The sequence below is a fragment of the Mirounga leonina genome, unplaced genomic scaffold, assembly GCF_011800145.1.
Source record: "Mirounga leonina isolate KUSES-001 unplaced genomic scaffold, KU_Mleo_1.0 Mir_53, whole genome shotgun sequence".
Lineage (NCBI taxonomy): Eukaryota > Metazoa > Chordata > Mammalia > Carnivora > Phocidae > Mirounga > Mirounga leonina.
In genome coordinates, this window is record NW_023270807.1 from 87588501 (window position 1) to 87611822 (window position 23322).

Sequence of the window (23322 nt, forward strand, 5' to 3'; positions counted from 1 at the left end):
ACACCCAATTTATGTTCAACACTTTTACTATCTCTTCCTCTAAATAACAATTTTTAAAAAGCAGTATTACTGTCATTGCTTCAGTCTTGACAAGAATAAACCCTAAGGGGTAAAACTGTTATGTTAGATACTCTGCATTTCTAGTCAGTGTAAAAATAGGCAAAATCTAGCAACAGAAAGGTGCTAAATGAGTATGGAACACTGGATTTTAAACAGTTTGATTAAATTATTAAAATTAGAAAAATATATTAATTTTTTTTAAAGATTTTTATTTATTTATTTGACAGAGAGAGACACAGCGAGAGAGGGAACACAAGCAGGGGGAGTGGGAGATGGAGAAGCAGGCCTCCCGCGGAGCAGGGAGCCCGATGCGGGGCTCGATCCTAGGACCCTGGGATCATGACCTGAGCCGAAGGCAGATGCCTAACGACTGAGCCACCCAGGCGCCCCAAAATATATTAATTTTTAATAGGGGGATTTATAGTTCATTCTTTTAATTATGACCTAAGAACTAAAGCAAATTAAGTCCTTTTCAAAATTCTGGATGAAAGAAAAAAATACAGTTGCCATTCAAGAATAACATTCTGTGGGGCGCCTGGGTGGCTCAGTTGGTTAAGCGACTGCCTTCGGCTCAGGTCATGATCCTGGAGTCCCGGGATCGAGTCCCGCTTCAGGCTCCCTGCTCAGTGGGGGGTCTGCTTCTCCCTCTGCCCTCTTCCCTCTCGTGCTCTCTGTCTCTCATTCTCTCTCTCTCAAATAAATAAATAAAATCTTTAAAAAAAAAAAAAAAAGAATAACATTCTGTGAGTTTTCTCAGCAGCTGCTTCAAATACAGGATATGATCTTCAATTACTAAGAATCCAAACTAATAATGGAGGAAGTGAAAGAACATGTTTTCAAGTGAAAATAAAGCACGTGTGTCCGTGCATAAACATTTTTACCATGGTAATACTTTCAATGAATATATGCTACATGAAATACAGTACTTACTGAAAGAACAAAATCACTAATTTGTGATTAAGATCATTAAAATAAGATTGTTTAAAAGATAAAAACTTCATTTGCTTGCTTAAAAATCTTAGCAGTATTATTTGAAATACTATATAACAGGCAGAAATGAAACAATCATATCTTAAAAGCAGCTCAATTAAAATAGACACAGTATTTTAAAATAAAAATGAAGACTGGGGCGCCTGGGTGGCTCAGATGGTTAAGCGTCTGCCTTCAGCTCAGGTCATGGTCCCAGGGTCCTGGGATCGAGCCCCGCATCAGGTTCCCTGCTCTGCAGGGAGCCTGCTTCTGCCTCTCCCTCTACTGTTCCCCCTGCTTGTGCTCTCTCGCTCTCTCTGTCAAATAAATAAAATCTTTAAAAAATAAAATAAAATAAAAATGAAGACTTTTATGTAAAGACCTAACTGGTATCAATGATGGGTTTTAGTCAAGCAAGCAACGGTCGAGTCCAAGAACAAAATAAATGTATTAATGAGTTTGGGGAAAAAAACAGGCTGATTACAAAGAACAAGGAAATACACAAATCTGTAAAGACTAGATGGGCACACACACAAATTATTAGAATTGGGAAAGAAAAAAGATGCAGTTACAACAGTATGTGCGATGAGGGGCAACATGGGGACATATGCGCCTAACTGGGAGCCATTACATGCCGAAAAAGTCTGATTATATGAGGAGCTGTTGGTTAGAGAAAAACACAGATTGTACTGAAGATAACTAAAGAAGATTTCAGTTAACCCCACATGGCAAAGAGCTAACCAGTGGGAAACAGTTACTAAGGAGCCACTAACACTAACCAGGAAGACAGAAGGAGAAGACGGGGCCAGAGGCTCATGCCTCTGCCACTCAGAGCATTAGCAATTCTAATTCTCTTCCTTTGACTTTAGCTTATTCATTTTAAGTAGTCCCTACACCTCTTTCAAAAACCTTACTCTTTTTGGTTCTAGCCACAATGTTTCTCTCTTCACTCAGTTAATCCTACACAATAAATATTTTTATGATATAAAGAGCCCTCAATCAGTATCAAAGCTACATAAAGAAAAAAGTATACTTTACTAAAATATATTATATGCTGTGTGGAAAACTCCAAGAGACTTCAAGAAATGGTTAAATCTGAGCTGGGTTTTAAATGATGACTATGAGCCCAAAGCGGCTCACAAACGGCACTTAAATGTTTGCTGAGTGACTGAGTTGGGCAGAAAGGCTAGGAAAAGGGCACTTAAGCACAGGAAGAGGAGGCATGGAGATACCAAACAGGGTAAGATGCCAAGAGCATTTCAAAAGATTGTGTGGGTGAGGCCGAGGGTATATGGTAGTGCACAGGAGAAGGATGTAGGGTCAATGAGAAATGTGCCTGTTAGGCCATGCTATGGAGCTGGAACATTTTCAAAAGGGCTGTGGGAATCAAAGACTTTTGAAAATCAGGGCATTATGAAAGAGGGTTGTGGTAAGATGGAAGAATAAGAGACTGAGCAGTGGGAAAGTTTAACACCAACAGTTTAAGCAAGAGATAGACAGCAAGGGCCTGAATGAAGGTAACAGCAGTGAGGATGGAAAGGGTGTGATAGAATGGTGAGCCTTTTAGGAGGGCAAATTGACAGACTACAGTACTGCTTGGATATGGGAAGGAACGGTGGGAAGAAAAAAAGAAATGGGTGCTACTCTGGGTTCCTGGCTCGGGAGACAGGGTGGATGCCATTAAAAAATCCACAAGAGAGCTAAAAGAGGAAAGCAGTTTGGTGAGATCAGCAAGCCTGGTTTTGGATCTGAGGTGCCACTGGCAGTCCAGACAGAGTAACAGGAAGTGAAACTCAGAAAAAAAGTGGGAGTCAGCCTATAGAAGTGAGAGTCAAAGCTGGCGAAGATGAGAAAGACCAGGAGGAGCACAGCAAACCAGGGAAGATGCTCAAGCAGGAGGATTCTGGGAATGAACATCTATAGAGAATAGACAGAGGAAGAGGGATGAGAGACAGGGAAAAAGAACTGGCCAGAGTCATAAAAAGCAAACAGAAGAGACTGTTAATGAAACCATTAGTTGGAAATATTTTAAAACTGGTCAATAATTAATTACTGCAGTGAAAGCAAACAGGGTAAGGACCCAAACTGGCCACTGGATCTGAAAATCAGCAAGAAACTGCTGACCTCGTAAAGAAGGCTGATCTAGCAGGGTGGGAGTAAGAGCCAGATTCACTGGGCTGAGCTGAAGACAACATGTGCAGAATGTTCTTGATGTTGTAGAAAGAAAAATAATGTGGTAGTCTGGAGAGCAGGAAGAACTGAGGAAAATATTTCTTAAGATAAGGAGAACTGAGCATATTTTTAAGATGAGAGGACAAAATCAATAGAAAGGAAGATATTGAAGAGACAAGAGAGGTAGGAAAACAGAATTGTAGATTGAAGGACTGAGATTAAAAGCACATGTCAGAGAGTGGCCGGAAAGGTGTCTTTACCCATACATATTTGTTAAGAGCAGCGGACAGAGATAAAGATGGGTACATTTATAGATATTGGGTGGGAAACCAGAGGCAGATACAGAAAGTTCATGTCTGGCATAATTTCACTGTAAGTTGAAGGCAGTCAGCTAATGAAAGCGGGAAGATGTGACTCCGTGTAGAGAACTCGAAGTGCCATAAGGCTTGGATGTGCTACCAGAGGAGTAAGAAAAGATAGCTGCATAATAAAGATAAGGAAAAGGCTTGCTCAGCTGAGATGAGAGCTCAGGTGATTTTAAGACTTACAAATCCACAGTCAGGCCTTTGCAAGGTTATGAATTTTTCTCTAGTGCAACTGGGCATCAGACAGAATGGCTTTGTTTAGAGAACAAACAGACCAGAGGTTCTTTTTTTTTTTTTTTAAGATTTTATTGATTTATTTGATAGAGAGAGACGGCGAGAGAGAGAACACAAGCAGAGGAGTGGGAGAGGGAGAAGCAGGCTTCCCGCCGAGCAGGGAGCCTGATGCAGGGCTCGATCCCAGGACCCCGGGATCATGACCTGAGCCGAAGGCAGACACTTAACCGACTGAGCCACCCAGGTGCCCCCAGACCAGAGGTTCTGAAGGATCCTATTAAGAGAGACTAACAGCAGGTGCCCAGCTACACAGGGAAGGAAATCAAGTCTCACCATCTTTTGCATTTAAATACTAAACAGTAATGATAACATCTTAACTAGACATTTTATATTAAAAAGGAAGCTGATAAGATTAATAGAAAGGACTCAGACACTAGAGGTGTCTTAAAAAAGCAGGAAGCAGAAGTAAATAAGAGGGCATCCCAAACTGCTCTAAATATCAGCTTCCTGGTGTACAGAGATCAAAAAAGATTTATGTGTATCCACCTACATTTGTTGGAATCAAATTAAATGACATATATAATATAAAGCATCTTGAAAAACTGCCTAGTAATACATTTAGAATACACACAAGGTAGAACAAGCAGCTAAAACAGTGTCAAGGAAATTTTACAAAGTAGCTTTAAAAAATTTTATTATGATACTTATTAAGTTGGAAAGGGTTCAATTATTTTATAACTGACATTCTGAAAAATGCAATATTGACAATCTATAAAACTCTTAAAACATAAGGTACATATTCACTTAACAGGTCGGTATCCCCTGCTTTTCAAAGTCTGCATTACACCACTTTGCTTTTACCTAAGACCTATGTCAGCACCTGTTTTCACTAACCAGAAGAAATCTGAAGAGGATTTTTGCTTTAATGAGAAAAGGAGAAAAGCAAAAATCGGGTTCAGCACTTGTTCTGCCGTGAGCCCTCACAGAGGGAGCGCGCAGCCCCAGCAGCGAAGGGGGGTGCACTACATTCAGCTGCTCCACGTCAAGCTGCCACAGCTCTGAACTCTGTCTCCCAACATCTGTGCTTTATCTCAATTGATTCTGTGCATCCCTTAGAGCAAGATGTTCCCAAGGTATCCGAAAACTCCGAGAGAGGTTATTTTTGGGGTCTGAGAACACTCAAAAATTTTTCCATATAAATTAATAGTTATTCTTCCCCTTATACCATTTCGTCTTAGGCAAGGTTTCTGTTCCTTGCTGTCTATGATGCACTGTGCATCACTGAGGCCTGGCCCCTGCCCACAGCTAACAGGGAAGACAGAAGCCCTACCATTAAAAGCTTATATTCTAGGAAAAAATATCAACTGTTCACCTTATGTCAAACAGTGTACAGTATTAATCAGTGTACATAATGATCATTTAAGGACACTGTGAGAACTAGAAGCTTTACGTATTACATAAATAAAATATATTTAATAAAAACATCTTTAGGAAAAAGTTTTCCCACTATTACTGATCTAATCAGTCAGTCTGTATGATGCATCTCTATGACAGTCCCTTGATAAGCAAAAATATTACTGAAGCATAAGAAGAGTTCTATCACTCTATATTCTCTTTGCTTTCCTTGATGGCAAACAACATACACAGTAAGTACTTCTCGAGTGTACTAACCTGGCAGTGCCATCAGATGATGCAGTAAGGATATAGTGATCATCGTCTGACCAGCAAAGATCATAAATGATATTGAGGTGGCCACACAATTCTCTCATGAAACGCCCAGAAGGAATTTCGTATACTAAAGATAAAATATTAAAAAATTAGTAGGTTTCCAGCCAGAGAGTCCTTAATCCAGTAATATACAAATATATAGCTTAAAATAATTTGCACACAGTCTCTAAGAATATTATCACCAAAGGTATTTTCAGCATAAAAAATCTCAAAGTCTACCTAAAAATAGTTTTTCGTTTCCTTCAGACACAAGAATTTACACATATAAAATTTTTTAATATGCTACAATTACTCTCATCTCTTCAAGGCAATTTTCCCAATAATCTTTGACAATTTATTAATCAAATAATAAATAACATTTATTTTCTTTTTTTTCAAGATTTTATTTATTTATTTGACAGGGAGAGAGAGAGAGTGAGAGAGAGCACAAGCAGGGGGAGCGGCAGGCAGAGGGAGATGGAGAAGCAGACTTCCCGCTGAGCAGGGAGCCTGATGCGGGACTCGATCCTGGGACTCCAGGATCATGACCTGAGCCAAAGGCAGACGCTTAACCATCTGAGCCACCCAGGCACCCCAATAAATAGCATTTAAATTACCATTCACTTCGAAGATTCTATAATTTGGGCTTTCATGAATAAGATATTACTTTGCCCGAAAATCAATTAAATTCCAACCAAAATTTTAACCATTTAAAGTAAGAAGAAATTTAAACTGTGCTATTGTTAGAATTCTTTTTTAAAAAAAAGATTTGATTTATTTACTTGAGAGAGTGAGAGTGAGCGCCAGCTGAGGGAAAGGGCAAAGGGAGAGGGAGAAGCAGACTCCCTGCTGAGCAGGGAGCCCAATGCAGTCAGGACTCTGGGATCATGACCTGGATCATGAAGATGCATAACCAGCTGAGCCACTCAGGCACCCCTTGTTAGAAAAAAATTCTAATGTTAAAATGATATAATACGAGAATTAACAGAGACCCAATGTGATAAACAAGGCACTGCAGTATTGCTATAAGTTAGGTTCACAATGAAATCTTCGAAGATAGTGACTTAATTCAGAACAACAAAGTCTGCAAGACTCTACTTCCACCTAGTGGTAAAACCGAATGCCTTTTAAAATACTAAGCAGTACACAAGTACTTCTGGAATAGCAAAGGACTTCAGAATATCTGCTCCCACAGATCTGTACCTCTGAAACAAATAACACATTATATGTTAAAAAAAAAAAAAAGAAGAAGATAGCAGGAGGAGAAGAATGAAGGGTGGGAAATCAGAGGGGGGAGACGAACCATGAGAGACGATGGACTATGAGAAACAAACTGAGGGTTCTAGAGGGGAGGGGGGGAGAGGGATGGGTTAGCCTGGTGATAGGTATTAAAGAGGGCACGTTCTGCATGGCGCACTGGGTGTTATATGCAAACAATGAATCATGGAACACTACATCAAAAACTAATGATGTAATGTATGGTGATTAACATAATATAAAAAAAAAAAAAAAAAAAAAATCCAGGCAAAAAAAAGGGAAAAAAATAAAAATAAAAAATAAAAGTCCTTCCTATTAAAAAAAAAAAAAAAGAATATCTGCTCCCTGATAAAAGCAATGAGAACACTGCAAAAATTATCCAAATTAATTTTTCAGAACTCTACAAATTAAACAAAGGCTTGCAACAATCTGAGGAGCATTTACTCCAGAAAAAGAGCTTAATCTTGGTAAGAACATGAGCTTTGTGGTATTTTAACTTGCCATGTTCCCATTTCCCTCTCCCAAGCTCCCCAGTAGCTTTAGAAACCAACAGCCTCACAACTTAAAGCCGGCTGCCTAGCAGCCATGGGATGGGCCAGAAGACGTAAAAAGCTCCCCCAAAGCCCCATCCCCAATACTTATCACTATTAAGATAGTCTGGCAGTTCCCTAAAAGGCTCCATTCTCAGGGCTTGGTTTACTTGACTTGGCTCAGAGCATGCTCTGTGTGAAGAACCCTAACCCCAGGGTGCATGCTGAAATAATCAGTGGCACAACTATATGAGGCAGTGATACCAACTGAGGCTAAGGAGAGGCTGAGCAAAAAACATAAAAGGAAAAAACTGGGAATAAGATGTCCAGAGGGGACTTTGAAAAGATCCAACAAATTCCTGGAAACCTAGCAGGACACAGGTATGTGAACAAAAGACCAGAGGCCCTCTCTCACTCTCACTGACCTGAAAGTGCAGGCTAAGGCAGAGTTGCAGATTGCCTGCCATGAGGTGTTAAGAGCGCATCCCAACACACACAGATCGGCTTGATAAAGGCTGGGCGATCTACTCACTCAAGGCATTTAAAAATCTCTACCATAGCTGACCACCAAGCTAACTGAGCAGAGACTACAGCAACAGCAAATCCTGAGTGGTTAGGTACAAAGGAGGGGGAAGAAGAGGAATCCGATTTCCAGACCTGCCACACACGTTAATATGGAGATATGAAAAAACCAAAACAGTCAAGTAGAGCCGTACACAGGAAACCAGGCAGTCCACAGAATGCCCAGAAGGGAGCCAAGATGCTGTTCTAGACAAAGACTTTAAATCCACTCTTATAAATATGTTCAAAGATATAAAGGAAACCATGTCTAAAGAATTAAGGTGTGAGAATAATTTCTCGCCAAAAAATAGTATCAATAAAGAGACAGAAATTATTTAAAAAAAAAGAACGTCAAAATTCTAGAGTTGAAAAGTATAATAATGGAAATAAACAATTCACCAGGGGGGCTCACTAACAGATCTGAACTGGCAGAAGACTCAACTTGAAGACAGGTCATTTGAGATTATGCCGCCTGAGGAACAGAAAGAAAAAGAATGAAGAAAACTGAAAAAAGCTGCAGGGACCTGTGGGACACCACCAAGTGTACAAAGAGATGATGAGAGTCTCAGAAGAGAAAAAATAGAAAGGAGAACAATTTGAAGAAACAAAGACTGAAAATTTCCTGATTTTGTGAAAAATAGCAATCTACACATCCAACAAGCTAAACGAATTCCAAGCAGACACATCATAGCCCAACAATCAGAAACCAAAGACAAAAATTCTTCCTCTGTGCTTTGAGACTTAAGTATTAAGTATGTCTAAATTTATATAGCATTTTGAACAAGATTTCTTTAAGCATAAAGTAATATATATTTATCACTGAAATGCTAAAAATATAAATCAGAATGAAAATAATTCTTTCACTACCCAAAAGAAAGAAATCACTATTAATACTATGCAGTATGTCTCCTAAGAATCTTTTTTCCTCCATGCATAGGTTTCGGTGAATTTTTAAAATAGCATGGCTGTAATCAAACTACAAATTTAGTGTTTTTTAAAGCTAACATTATTTCATGAGGAGGAATATTTATTTAATAAGTGCTAAGCAAGCCAATTATGAGTCCTTGCTTAAAAGAGTAAATCACCTGAAATAACCTGTGTGAGGCTGAGGGAAGTTTAATACCACCTAGTGCTGGGGCGCGTGGGTGGCTCAGTCGTTAAGCCTCTGCCTTCGGCTCCAGTCACGATCCTAGCATCTTAGCATCCTGGGATCGAGTCCCGCATCGGTCTCCCTGCTCGGCAGGAAGCTTGCTTCTCCCTCTCCCACTCCCCCTGCTTGTGTTCCCTCTCTCGCTGTCTCTCTGTCAAATAAATAAATAAAATCTTAAAAAAAAAAAAAAATACCGCTTAGGGCAGATGCCCAGGAGGAGCAGGCTACTTCCTGCTAAGGAAGCTGACACAAGAAATAAGGGCAAGTATTTAATGCCTCTCAGTCTAGAAGAGCAGATAATGCTCACTTAAAGCTACAGAAATTTTTCTTTTTAACATGGCTTTCTTCTTTTTTTAAAGGCAATTTGAAAGTTTGGGCCTCCCTGCTGCCTTGCTGCCATAAGGAGAAGTGGTTCGCTAGGTGCTCCTGAGCTAGCTGTCACTGTTCTAGTGCATATGGAATTTGAGGGCTTTCATAATTTAAATTACCACTGCTATCAACTGACCACAATGGGCTAATATGCCTCATGAGATTTACGAATCCCTTCATGTTTCTAAATTTCTATATTTAAAATAGAAAATACAAAAATCCTCTTACGTTTTAAAAATAAACTTACCATCCTTCATTTGATTATTCTCATTCTACTTCTGAACATATATTTTACAGAAAACTGTAAAATTATTATTAAAAAACTGGGGGTTACTCAAATTAATATTTCAATGAATTTTAAAAACCAAACAATGTCTTCCACATAGACTTCAATCACATTAAACAGACAGAATTATTACTCACAGATAATTGGATATCCATCCCGGCTGGCACAGGCTGTTGCTAATATTCTTCCATTATGAGAGAAAGCAAGACAAAAACATCCTCTTTCTCCTGCATTTAGTGAGAAGAGGTGTTTGTTTGGGATACGGCAAGCCTAAAAAACATACATTTAACAAAAATAAATTAAGAAACATTAAAATATGAAGGCTAGTTGTTAATTCAATTACTGCAGTGGTAGAGCTTTTTTTTTTTTTTTTTTTTTTAAGTCCCTTTACTGTGATGCAAAGAAAGAGGAAAGTAAACAGAATGATGGAAAGCTATAGTAAATTATTTTATTTCCTAAAGAGAGAATCAGGTCTCCATAAAATAAAGTCAATTTATAGTCCATGTCTAACTAGTACTTAATTCACCTAAAATATGAATAGAAAATTTCATTATCTGGTACTCTAAACCTGTCACTATGGCGTGTGTGTGCGTGTGTGTATATATGTGTGTGTGTATATTGCCACACACAAAAAAATGTCATATCACATCCTTATTACATGACAGCGCCTAATAAGTGATTTTTGCTGAGCCATAAACTTGTTCTGAGACCATAAATGCCTTATAGGGCCTAGCTTAAGCCTGGGATGTATGAATGTTCATTTTCTCTCTCTTTTTTATCTCTTAAAATAACCATCATCTGTGGTAGCTTTCTGAAAGGTATTTTCAAAGTAATCACCTCCTATTGGTTTCTCATTCACTAATTTTATTAAAATTTCATCATAATTTTTATGTTTTTATTTCCTGTTACCAGATGAAACCAAAACTTTCCATGTATAGTATCTACTGTAGAAAATACTACTTTTATTTATCCTAATTCTATCTCTTCCAAACTTCAGTGAGCCTTAGTTCCTGGGTTTATTATTTCAAAAGTTCAATTAAACATATTGGTCCTTTACTGTATGCGATGAATGTGGTACTTCCTTGCAAATGTCTTTTCATATATTTGCCACAGCACTGTGTAAATAACCATTATTTCTACATACAAGTAATCAGGATTATTCAGAGGGTCAAGCCCAGCTTACTGGGCCTAGTCAAAGACTCTTAGTTCAAGAGCCTGCTTTCTGGACAGGGACCAGGTGTTTTACTAGTAGCATCAAGATTCAGCAGCATTATTAGCAGGAAACATTATAAGCAGCTACTGGGATGGTGAAATACTCAACAGATATTTATTATTATTATTTATTATATAATATCAACAAGGTATGGGACACCATGCTACCCATCTTTTCCCTTCATTTTCCACCCCGATGATTGAGAAAAGGAAGAGGGAAAGAAAAAGAGGAGAAAAACTGAAGGAAAAGTCAGGAGCTTTTTACAAGCACTTGCCACTGCTCCTAGAGCAGGGGGCGCACGCAAGAAAACTCTGCCTCACCACCTAAGCTGAAATCACTGAAGCCACCACCACCTTCTCTGTATGCCCAGGGTTTGACACTGTACTCAGAACAGGCACTCAGTGAACGTTTAATAATAAAGGTCCTCAACACCTTGGACTCTTTCCCTTTCTTTACTATCTTGTCAGTCATTAAATTGTGCTTGTTCATCCTATCTTTCTCTCGCATTCATCTCTTACTTTTCATTTTTACTATCATTATCCCAAGGTTAGATCCTTTTCATCTCACTACTAATAACTAGAGCTACTATCTCGTCAGTTTCTCTCATCCTGACGTATCCCACCTCAAGATCTCCAACATGCCACTGCCAGTATTAACGTGTTCTAAAATCTGACTATTATCACACGCCCCTCCCACCCAGACTCTCCATTAGTTCTCACAACCCACACAATTATTAGGCTACCATTAAAGATACTCCACAATGTGGGCCCAATCAATCATACCACTTTATCTCTTACACAAACTGGTTTCCAGTCAGCCAAATTTTTGAGTGCCTGATGAATACAACAGGTCCATTCCCATGTATTTACAACTTTGCCCGCATATGAAATACCCTTGCCTGTCCTTCTTCTCCCACCCTTAACTTGGCCGCCTTTAAAGTCTATCAACCTGTGGAATGAACCTTTCTTCTTCCACTCCAGTTCACCTTCTTCATGTCTGCAATTCTCAAACTGTTTTAATTTCAGGATGGCTTTACAGTCTTAAAAGAATTTTGAGGACCCCAAAAAACTTGTATGTGGATATAACCACAGATACTTATCATATTAGAAATTACAACTGAGAAATTTAAAAAACATTCCTTAATTCATTAGAAAAAACAGCAAACCTATTAAATGTTAACATAGAGACATTAGTCTTTTTATGAAAGATAACTACATAAAATAGAATTGTTCCACACTTGTGAAAATCTCTTTAATATCTGGCTTAATAAAAGATAGCCAGATTTTCATAATTGCTTCTGCAGTCACTCTCCTGTGATATCACATATCACTTAGCCTCTGGAAAACTCTAGTGCATACTTGAGAGAATGAAAGTGAAAAAGACAAACTAAATCATAATGAAATAATTAGAATCATTATGATTCTATTACAAAAATTAGTTGACTCTGCAGACACCCTGAAAGGGTCTCAGGTCTTCTAATAGTTCCGAAATCACACTTTGAGAACTGCTGATCTGTGGAATTATTTTTAGGCCTGTGTTTCCTCAAGGCTTCTCTCCAGTATACTTGACAGTGAACAACTTTGTAACTACTTCCTTCTTCCCCAAATGATGTGGAAGGTCCCCCAAGGGCACAATCTAAGTGTTATTCTCTACATGTTACTATGTTCAAAGTACTTAAAAATGACTTTAAGATATATCTGTAAAACTGGCCTCAAAAAGGTCAAATGTGATGCAAAATAATGTAAAAAGGTCTAAGAAAATTATTATTATGTATATACTGAATGTTTGGATAAATTAAGATTTTTGCATAAACTGCATCTGGAAATGGCTCAGATGTATAAAATGAGCCACTCTACTCTTTGTGGAAATAAGTAAGAGATTTATAGAACTCTTAACAGCAATGCTTCTTGCTACTGCAAAATATGCTAACCAGGAAGGAAAACATTAGTAAAAGCTTAAATACTCCTCAACTTGTGACAGAAAACCATACATGTATATATTTTCATCAAAATGTGATTCATTGTGAAGAAGCTGGGGACTGAAAAAAAAATCTCATGAATCCATTAAAAAGATCCATTTTTAAATAAAATCCATTTTACTAAGAAAACCCATTAAGAGATTAACCTCTGAAAACATCAAAAATCTGTTTTTTTATTGCTATCATGGATTGAATTGTGTCCCCCAAAATTCATATGTTGAAGCCCTAACTCCAGTACCTCAGAATGTAACAGTATTTGGAGGTAAAAATCTTTAAAGAGCTTTTTTTTAGGGTGGTGTCCTAATAAGATTTGCTGTCCCTGTAAGAGGAAGAGACACCAGGGATCTACAGGCACAGAGGAAAGACCATGAAGAGGAGCAAGATGGCAGCCATCTGCCAGCCAAGAAGAAAGGCCTCAGAGTAGACCAACCCTGCTAACCCTTAACCCTGGGACTTCAGCCTCCAGAACTATGAAGGAGTAAGCTCCTATTTAAGCCATCCAGTCTGCGGTATTTCTTTCTGGCAGCTCCAGCCAACTGATAAAACAAACCCAAGTCCCCAAACAAAGAACCCAAGATAGTGCTTTTATGTGATACACACTCTACTATTAATTATCAAGTAAATTAACGGAAAGATTGGGGCGCCTGGGTGGCTCAGTCGTTAAGCGCCTGCCTTCGGCTCAGGTCATAGTCCCAAGGTCCTGGGATTGAGCCCCACATCGGGCTCCCGGCTCCGCGGGAAGCCTGCTTCTCCCTCTCCCACTCCCCCTGCTTGTGTTCCCTCTCTCGCTGTGTCTCTCTCTGTCAAATAAATAAAATCTTAAAAAAAAAAAAAAAAAAATTAACCGAAAGACAAGATTGTGGTTAAAAGCAAGGATAATCTGAAAGTTTCAAGTAGCAAGTTAATTACCCTCAGAGCTGTTGGAGCTTTTAAAATAAGTAAGGGCATCTCTAAATGAATTGAGAATAATCAAGCACTTCACCTGCCCAGGTAGTCGTGTCCACTTCACTACTTCTTTGGAATCTTCTAGTCCAGGTTCTGCGTCGATTGAACTGGTCTCGTGGTGTCGTTCACAGTGCACTGGTTTACCTTTCTCCTCCTGAAGAGCCACCACAGAACGGTAAGATGGCTTTATCTAAATGTGTATAGAAGATGAGAAAATGTAAATATCAAGTTAACCTTTTTCTCTTTTCTAGCATATAGGGTTTTTAAAATACTGAAACAAACAACGTGGAAATGTTTTCAAAATGTAACCAGAAAAACATTCTACTTGTATGTACATTATTCTAAATAAGATAAAAGGTTCTTGGTCTATAACCAAAAAGCCTTAAAAGTTGGGAGGGAAAAAACAGAACTCGACCAGTTACATGAAATGGTTTTAATAACTCTATCCCTTTGTTTCTGCCTCTTCACTAATACCTACCAGCTGTGTCACAGCTCTGATACACCATGGTATCCCTCGCTTTAATATTACAAAACTGGTATCATAAAGACCTAGTTTTTAAATCTTCCTTCTCTAAAAAGAGTTAACTCCATTCAAATTAATGCAAACCAACGCTGTAGTCACACTAATAATATCACTTACAGAATACGCAACTGTCCTGAAATACCTTATTGTCTAAAACAAAAGTTTTGTTTAAGAACCAATTCTTTGCTAAAATCATTCATAGTGTTAATCTGTGGAAAACAGTAGTAGAAACATTATTTACTGATTATTTAAATAATATTGTGGAAAGTGTGCCTGTAAATCATGGTCCTGCAAATGCCTGGGCCAAATGTAGCTTGTTGTTTTTCCCAATAAAGTTTTATTGGAACACATCCACACCCATCTGTTTAGCATTGCCTACATACATCTATATAGCCACATTCTCGCTACAAAGGCAAAGCTGAGTAGTTGCAACAAAAACTGTATGGTCTACAAAACCTAAAATATTAACTACTCTTGGGCTTTACAGAAAATATTTGTCAACACCTACTTTACATCATTCTTTTATCTTTAATTTTTAAAAGCCAATATTATTTTTAAAAAATTCTCCTAACACCAAAACTTACATTTAGTAATTAATATTCATTTAAGTATCTTTTACATATTAGCTAGTATAGGCCTTATACATAATTGTTGAAAATACTTTTATATCCTAGATATCTATTAAAATAATTTTAGAGACCTTATCTTTTTAGAAATGAAAAACATCACCATTTAATTTCAACAACAGAGAACGTGCTATTAACTTACACATTCTGGAACTTTCAATCCTCTTACAGTTACGTATAATGTTGATGGATAACGATTTCTTGGATATTTTGACCACCATTCAAAAACCTCAACAACATTTAATTGGAATCGGGGCTTAGTAGGTGGGTAATACAGCTGCAAACGAAGTTTTGAGTTGATGTTTACATTTCCATTGGCTCCAAGAAGCTTAAAATAAGAATTCCAATAAAATGTTATTTTCACTGAAAATAAATACATCCAGTAAAGCAACAGCATATAGTCAAAAACTCATTTTAAAAAGATTAATATGGCATGCTGAAATTCCTTAGATATATAAAGCAAAGAACACTGACACAGTTGGTTAAACACAATTCCAGATCATTTTGACAAAAGGTAACACAAATTACTTTTTAAAAAAAATTTTTATTGTTATGTTAATATCCTCACTGATATGAGGAATTCTTAATCTCAGGAAACAAACTGAGGGTTGCTGGAGTGGGGGGTGGGGTGGGAGGGATGGGGTGGCTGGGTGATAGACACTGGGGAGGGTATGTGCTATGGTGAGCGCTGTGAATTGTGCAACCCAAATTACTTTTTAAATATTCTCCTGATAGCTGCCTGGCCTGTACAAGTTCAGGCTGTTGGTAAAGCATTTACATTACTGTGTCAGAGGTTACTTGGCACAAAGGAGGTAATCAAGATACCTTTATTTGAAACAACAGTGATAAAAGTTAAAACGCATAACATTTAAACACGGAAAGAAATTTTCCATTTGTTTAGTATCAGTATTTTTAATGAACATTTTAAAAAAAATTTTTTTGAGAGAGCACATGCACAGGAGAGGGGAGGAAAGACAGAGTGCACATGCGTGCGCACAAGTGGAGGGAGGTGCGCAGAGAGAGAATCTTAAGCAGAATCCACACCCAATGCAGAGCCCAACATGGGGCTCAATCTCAGGACCCTGAGATCATGACCTGAGCTAAAATCAGGAGTCTGTTGTTTAACTGACTGAGCTACCCAGGCGCCCCTTTAATGGTAATATTTCAATGTTTTAATTTTTAAAAAGTCAAAATCATTTTCAAAAGGTAATTAACATAAACTCATTCAAGGCATTCATTACCTTTAAAAATGTTTTAGTCTACCTTCTTAAAAAGGGCTATTCAATAAAAAAAACTAAAACAACTTATATTTAAGCTAAATAAATGGAGATGCTTGTGAGAAAAATAAAAATCTCACCAACTCAAAATAAGGCCCCTTTCACTAGACTATAACTAAGTAGAAAATGTCATGTTAACCTTTGTGTCCTCTACAAATTCGGAGGAGACAATTGGAAGCTTTTGCAGCAGTTGAGGCAGAACATGAAGGTGACAGCTTAGGAGAACAAGGACTGAGTGCAGGGAAAATATTCAGTAGCTGTTACTGACTGATGCCACTTGGAAAGGGAAAGAAGGGAAGATTTAGGAAAGACTCTAAGGCAGTGCTGTCCAATAAAATTTTCTGTGATGATGTGAGCATTTTATACTTGTGGTACCCAGTACAAGATACACTAGTCACATACGGTTATCGAGCACTTGAAGTGTGACTAGTACAACTGTGGAACTCAATTTTTAATTATATTTAATTTTAATTAATTAATTTGAATTCAAATAGCCACATGTGATTTGAGGCTACCAAAATGAACAGTGCAACTCTAAGGCTCTAAATGTGGGAGACTGGGCTGATGGCAGTGCTATCAACTCAAGCAGCAGACGGGGTGAAGGATTTAGGTAGGATGCTAAAGTCTGAGATATTTATAGGTCATCCAAGTTGAAATATCTGAAATCTGAGGCAGAGGCAAGAAAAGCGGTCTAAGAAAAATAGAATAAAGCTGAAACCATGAGTAGGACTGATATGAGAGAGGTGAGTGGAATACCATGAAGGAAACTGAAGGAATGGTAAAGGGAAAAGTACAAAAGGATGGTGTCAAGAAAACCCAGGAATCAGAGGTTCAAGAGAGTGGTATTAAACGCACACACAGGTGTGATAAAAGAATAAATGAAAAATGTGCACCCACTAATGTGGCAAATAGAAGTCACTGATTATTTGTTTGGAGATACTTTCACAGCTGAAACAAAATCCAGATTGCAGTGTGTTCAGGAATGAGGCATCAATAACCAGAGCTGGCAAAAATGTAGCCCATTTCATCCCTAGCCTTCTAAGGGAGGATGTAAAGTCAATGGAGATCATAAGCTTTTTTTTTTTTTTCATTTTTAAATCATTTTACTGTTTATACCATGATCACATTAAAATTGGCAGAACTCCCATGACAGACAGGACAGAACACTGTCATGCAGGGAAAAATAGCGAAGGTTTCATAAAGCTTGAGAGAAGTCCCAGGGTTCCACAGGATGGCCGCAGAAATCCCAGACAACAGGGCCACGGTGTCGGAGCAGGAGGGAACACAGGCTGCTGCAGCAGCTGCTGGCCCGAGGCCACTGTTTCCAAGGGGGACGGCCTAATATGCTTGGTAAGCTGATCACCTGAACAGACGCACATGGAGCAGGGTACTGCTTCTGCTGAATAAATTCTACAGGTTCCTGGGCAGGGTCTACAAATCTCATGTGATAAATGGTTGCTGAATTAGGATTTTTCAAAGGTAGTCCCATAACCAACATCCAGGTTATGATATACAGGGATAAAGAACAGTTTCAAAAGAGTAACAGAAGTGTTCAGTAATTAAATATTAAGCCCTTGAGACTTCCTTCATAAACCCTACTCCTATCTGCCTGAAGCTTATCATAAGAGAATATTATTATAAGGAGATATTATTCCCCCCTTCTAAATCATACTTTCTATAGGTTGTTTTAATACTCACCAGGCAATCTAGTTTACACAAGTATGATGCTTAGCATGACTAAATGATGAAGATCAGCCAAGATCCTGTCATTATGGTTACAATTATATAATGTAGAATGTGGCTAAATAAAACTTTATTATTTTATAATATAAAAGAATAGTAATATATATGTGCTAAATGAATTAAAAGTGTCTCTAGCTGAAATTAAGATAAAGTCTCATTTATATCTGGGTAGGGTCCTTTGGGATTTATTTGGACCACTACAGTAACTTTTCAATTATCTAGGACATTCCTGGAACCAACGGTATAGGTATTAACACAAATTTTATTTTGATTCATGCTACTTTCTTAAAGATTTTATTTATTTATTTATTTGAGAAAGAGTGAGAAAGCATGAGCAGAGGGGAGAGGCAGAGGGAGCGGGAGAAGTAGGTTCCCTGCTGAGCACAGAGCTTGACGCAGGGTCCTGGGATCATGACCTGAGCTGAAGGCAGACACTTAACTGACTGAGCCACCCAGGCACCCCCATGCTACGTTCAAAGATGGATTTTTTCTAGTCCATACATTTGTTAATTCTCTCAACAGACATTCACTGAACATTTTCCCTGTGCCACTCATATGCTGGGAGCTGGTAATAATTAAAAAAGAGAGAGTTTCAAGAGAGTGATATAACAAATGCAAAGAGATCTGGTAAAATAAGGACTAAAATACGTTCAGCAAATTTGCCAAAAAGAAGTCACCAGTGACTTTGAAAAACTTACAATCTATGAAGGTGATACAGAAGTGTTAAAATAGAGGAAGTAGACAGAATACTTACCCTTTGTAGCAGGGGGTAGAGATGGGAGAATTTCTGATTTGCCATTTCTGCCAATGGCATAAAATGGATAAATAAAAGTCTATACACACTTAAAGGTAAAGATGCTATAAGACATTGTTTTCCAAGTGCAGTTTGTAGTTATTACTGCAGTTTTGCACAAATCTTAGCATTTTTTTTTTTAGTTTTTGTTTTGTTTTTAAGATTTTATTTTTTTATTTGACAAAGAGAGACACAGCAAGAGATGGAACACAAGCAGGGGGAGTGGGAGAGGGAGAAGCAAGCTTCCCGCTGAGCAGGGAGCCCGATGTGGGACTCAATCCCAGGACCCCGGGATCATGACCTGAGCCGAAGGCAGATGCTTAACTGACTGAGCCACCCAAGCGCTCCAAATCTTAGCATTTTTAAAAGGAACAAAAGTGTTTTCTAATAAGACCACACAATGACAGCATTTGCTATATGAAAGCAACCTTTTTTTGGCTTTTGCTCTTTTTTCTCAAAAGCAGTATGAAGGGGATACAAAAAAGTTATAACAGGTTACAAAAGGGTGATTTTAGAAGCTATACTGGACCAAGGGATTCCTAAGTCCACTCTGATTACTTCCTCCCACAGCCAATCTGGCTTCCTTTCAGCAGTCAGACAGCAGCTATTTTTTTTTTTTTTTAAGATTTATTTATTTTCAGAGAGATAGTGCATGCAAGCAGAAGCAGAGTAGGGGGAGAGGGAGAGAAAATCCCAAGCAGTCTCCATGCTCAGAGCCCCACATAGGGCTGGATCTCATGACCCCGAGATCATGACTTGAGATGAAACCAAGAAGAGGCTGCTTAACCATGCAGGTGTCCCAAACTGCACCTCTTCTAAAGCATCTCTCTAATCCCCAATGTGAATTAAGTGCCTTACCTGGGTTTTCACAGCACCCACTCTATAGCATATAATCATGTAACATGTTTATACAGAAATTGAACTGTAGGTCAAGGACAATGTCTAATTTATCTATGAATGCTCTGTATTTAGCAGAGTGCCTGGCATTTCATAGACACTTAATATTGTTGAATAGATGGATACACAAACAGAAAATTTTTATAAATTGTACAAAATAGGTGAATTCAAGACTTTTTTTTTTTTTTAAGATTTTATTTATTCACTTGAGACACAGAGATACAGAGAGGGAGAGAGAGAGCATGAGCAGGGAGAGAGGCAGAGGGAGAGGGAGAAGCAGGCTCCCCGCTGAGCCAGGAGCCTGATGTGGGGCTCGATCCCAGGATCCTGGGATCATGACCTGAGCTGAAGGCAGATGCTTAACCATCTGAGCCACCCAGGAGCCCCAATTCAAGACTTTTTATAACTCATTTATATTTGAAGTCAGAAATAAAGGATACCAGAAATAAAAAATAAATAAAATTAAAATTTTCCCTTTTGTAAAAATCAACTTATCACATCTTTCATCTCTGCTGAAACACTCTAGTTAAAGACACCATCATTTCCTACCAAGATTACTCTAAGAATTTTCAACCATAATCTTCCACTATATATATATGTACACCTTCTCTAATTCATTCTCCATCAAGCAAAGTCATCTTTCTAAACCTAAATCAGATTATTCTACCCTTTTGTTTAAAATCCTATAATGGCTTCCCATTGTTCTTTAGAATTCTATTTTGACTTCCTATTGTTATAATGGCTTCAAAGACTAATGCAAAGATCACTGCATGATCAAGACCCTGTCTACTCAGCAATCTCTTCAGATACCATTTCTTCCCTCAGTCTCTGTCCTCCAATCTCAGTGGTCTTTTGGTTATTTGAGTGTATCTCACTCCTTCCAACATCATGTCTTTGCAAATATGATACCGTCTATCTACCCATAACTCTCTCTCTTCCCCCCTGCTATCATCTAGCTAATACTCAGGTTCAATGCCTCTTCCTTAGGAAATCTTTCCCTGACCTCCACACAGTATTTATAAAAATTGCAAAAATGATAAACTCTATAAACAATTGTTTTATATTTGCTTTCCTTGCTAAAATATGAAGTAAACAAAGTCAAGGAGTTTATTTTCTTGTTTACTGACTTGAATCACTGCTGGCACACAGAAAGGGTTTAATAAGTATCTTTTAAGTTGAATAAATGATGGCAGGTTCTTGTGTATCTTTTTCAGCACTACATACTCAGAATCAAATAGTGTATCTGGCACACACGAGACACTCAGTAGATACTTAAGAATCTGAGTATCACCTTAGCTTGCATTAACAATTCTTCACAACTGCAATCTTAGATCATGAGTCCTTATATGAAACCAAACGGACTTGGGAAAATGTAGCCAATCAGATTTGAAGATGATTTTTAAAGCGTTTAAAATGGGTGAAAAACATACCTTGAGAAATGCCCAAGCGATTTTCCGAAAGCCACATTCTTGGTTTTGAACTTCAGAATTATTCCTAATTTCATCCATGCTTAAGAAATCAAGTATCTGTAAATAAGTATAAAAAATTACTTCACAGAATACTAGCCTACCTAAAATTTAATATTTTCTAGTAACATATTATTGAAATTAAAAAAATAAGTTGTACACTTAAAAGGTGCTTTCTTCACAGGGAAGAAAAGCATTTTTTTTTTTAAAGATTTTATTTATTTATTTGACAGAGAGAGAGATAGCGAGAGCAGGAACACAAGCAGGGGGAATGGGAGAAGGAGAAGCAGGCTTCTTGCCGAGCAGGGAGCCTGATGTGGAACTCGATCCCAGGACTTCGGAATCATGACCTGAGCCGAAGGCAGACGCTTAACAACTGAGCCACCCAGGCGCCCAAGAAAAGCATTTCTTACCTCATTCACCTTTAAGTTAAGTCATCCTGTTAGTGAGGGTCCATTTTTTGACCACCTTTTTATTAATAAATCATTTATTAAGATTTACTTCATGTCAAAGACCAAGTATTAATTACCTCAAATATAGTCTAGGCACAAATATACCAGTCATAGAATTCTTAACATTTAATTTTTTTTTTTTTTTAATGTATGAATGCAGACTTCAAATGATTGTTTAAAAAACTCATGATCTTACATCTGGGTCCTTCCTTACATCACCTTTCTGAAGTTGGGGATTTTCTCTTTGGATATATGCGGTCATTAGGCTTCTCAAGAGGATTTCCTTCATATTTCCATCCTGTCTGGATGTTAAAACTCACGGAATTTGGAACAAACCTGCCACAGACACCACCTGTATTCTAGGTACTTGTCAGAGACTATCACTTTTTCCTTACTGGCACTTCTCAAAAGCTGAGCTAACAAATCTTTATAGATAGCTTAAAAAATAATATGGACTCCATTCATCCCTCTTCTTTTATACTTAAATCTGTCTTCAGATACAATAGCTGCTCAGTGAAAAAACACTAACAATACAAGAAAAATATATAACGAAGTAAAAACAACTTGTAATCCAGATCCATACATGATCAACATTAACATCTGGTTTACACTATATCTAAACCTTTTTCTGTGCATTCCTAAATATATGTATGTTACTACAATCCAATGCTATTTTGCAAACTATTTTTATATACCATGTAGTGAATATTTCTTCAAGCCAATACATACATACATATTTCATCATGTTAATGTCTGCCTAATATAGTTTGGTATTATAAATACCATAAATTTAATAAAAACTATTATTTACATAACCAAATCTCTTCCTGATTGAAGAGATTTGTCTCCCTAAAATTTTTACTGTTAAAGTGTTTATTCTTGCACACACGTCTTTGTGTTCTTGTAATTTTTTCCTTAGTAGAAATGCTGAGAAGTGGAATAATGATTTTAAAGACTTCTGATAGATACCAAGTTGTCCTTAATAAACCCTTAAAAGTTGAAATCAAAAGTAGTTTTGTAGACAATAACATATTATGTTAAAACTTAAGAAGCAACGGCCACTCTGGAAAACAGTATGGAAGTTCCTTAATTTTTAATTTCTCTTCTTTCTTTCTTCAACCAACTTATCAATTCCTTTTATAAAATCTTTTATAATTTTCATCTTTACAATCATATTCTATCCCTTCATCGTATTTACCCTTATTTTTGTACAGACATAAGCTTTTCTTTCTTTAAAATTTTGGGAGGCAGTTTCTTCTAACAGACCAAAATATGCTTGAAATCTAGTGTGTGGCACTGATCTACTCACCAGCCTGACCATATTTGATCATATTCTTTTTTTTTTTAATCTTTTTCTTTCTTTCCCTTTTATTTTTTCCCAGTTTCAGACCTCTTCTGATTTGTTCAGTGTATATTTTTCTGGGGTCGTTGTTACCCTGTTAGCATTTTGTTCTCTCATTCATCTATTCTCCTCTGGACAAAATGACAGACGGCAAAAATCACCTCAAAAAAAAAAGAACAAGAGGCAGTACCAACTGCCAGGGACCTAATCAATACTGACATTAGTAAGATGTCGGAACTAGAGTTCAGAATGACGATTATGAAGATACTAGCTGGGCTTGAAAAAAGCATGGAAGATATTAGAGAAACCCTTTCTGGAAAAATAAAAGAACTAAATTCTAACAAAGTTGAAATCAAAAAGGCTATTAATGAGGTGCAATAAAAAATGGAGGCTCTAACTGCTAGGAT

At 37.6% G+C, this 23322-nt stretch overlaps 1 protein-coding gene across 13 annotated transcripts in view; it reads right to left on the reverse strand.

The window, feature by feature from the left end:
- Positions 1 to 23322, reverse strand: part of AHI1 (Abelson helper integration site 1) — a 227252-nt gene that overhangs the window by 168230 nt on the left and 35700 nt on the right. For all 13 annotated transcript variants that reach the window (XR_004676571.1, XR_004676570.1, XR_004676572.1 and 10 more), the window contains 5 exons: positions 21086 to 21181; positions 15088 to 15273; positions 13834 to 13986; positions 9798 to 9930; positions 5472 to 5595 (listed from right to left, as the gene is read on the reverse strand). Coding sequence is in view for 9 of the 13 variants with exons in the window: in XM_034990728.1 (XP_034846619.1) it covers positions 5472 to 5595; positions 9798 to 9930; positions 13834 to 13986; positions 15088 to 15273; positions 21086 to 21181 (692 nt within the window). In the remaining 4 variants the exon portion in view is untranslated. The remainder of the gene's footprint in view (positions 1 to 5471; positions 5596 to 9797; positions 9931 to 13833; positions 13987 to 15087; positions 15274 to 21085; positions 21182 to 23322) is intronic.